This window comes from Eimeria tenella, genomic scaffold (genome assembly GCF_000499545.2).
Source record: "Eimeria tenella Houghton genomic scaffold, Eth_scaff2604, whole genome shotgun sequence".
Classification (NCBI taxonomy): Eukaryota; Apicomplexa; class Conoidasida; order Eucoccidiorida; family Eimeriidae; genus Eimeria; species Eimeria tenella.
In genome coordinates, this window is record NW_013542476.1 from 499 (window position 1) to 958 (window position 460).

Sequence of the window (460 nt, forward strand, 5' to 3'; positions counted from 1 at the left end):
AGCCCCAAAATCGAAGTCTGACATGAGGGCCTCCCTTTGGGCGTCGCTGCTTGCTGCTGCTACTGGTGTTGCTGCTGCTGCATTGATTGGCTGCGTTGCTGCTGCTGCTGCTGCTGCTGGGAATAGATCTGCGGCTTGCTGCTGCCGTGCAGCCTCCAGTGCTGCCCCCTCTTCTAAGGCAGCAGCTGCTGCTTGCAGCTCCTCTTCTTCCTGCTGCTGCAGCTCCGTTTGCTGCTCCGTTTGCTGCTGCTGCTGCTGCTGCCGCCTTTTACCGCCCATCGCCTCTTCTCTTAGCCTCCGCTGAAGCCCCAGTAAATCTGGCGGCAACTGCTGCTGCTGCTGCTGCTGCTGCTGTTCTTGCTGCTGCTGCTGCTGCTGCTGCTGCTGCTGGTTCTGGTCATCGAGAAGCTGCTGAGCCTCCGCCGGTTGCTGCGCAGCGGCGGGCCGCCCCCGCGGGCCC

At 62.8% G+C, this 460-nt stretch overlaps 1 protein-coding gene across 1 annotated transcript in view; it reads right to left on the bottom strand.

The window, feature by feature from the left end:
• ETH_00040680 (uncharacterized protein) overlaps nt 1–460 on the bottom strand; it is a gene marked incomplete at both ends in the record, with an annotated part of 2,159 nt that overhangs the window by 237 nt on the left and 1,462 nt on the right. Inside the window, one exon of the mRNA XM_013375251.1 lies at nt 23–429. Coding sequence (XP_013230705.1) covers nt 23–429 — 407 coding nt within the window. The remainder of the gene's footprint in view (nt 1–22; nt 430–460) is intronic.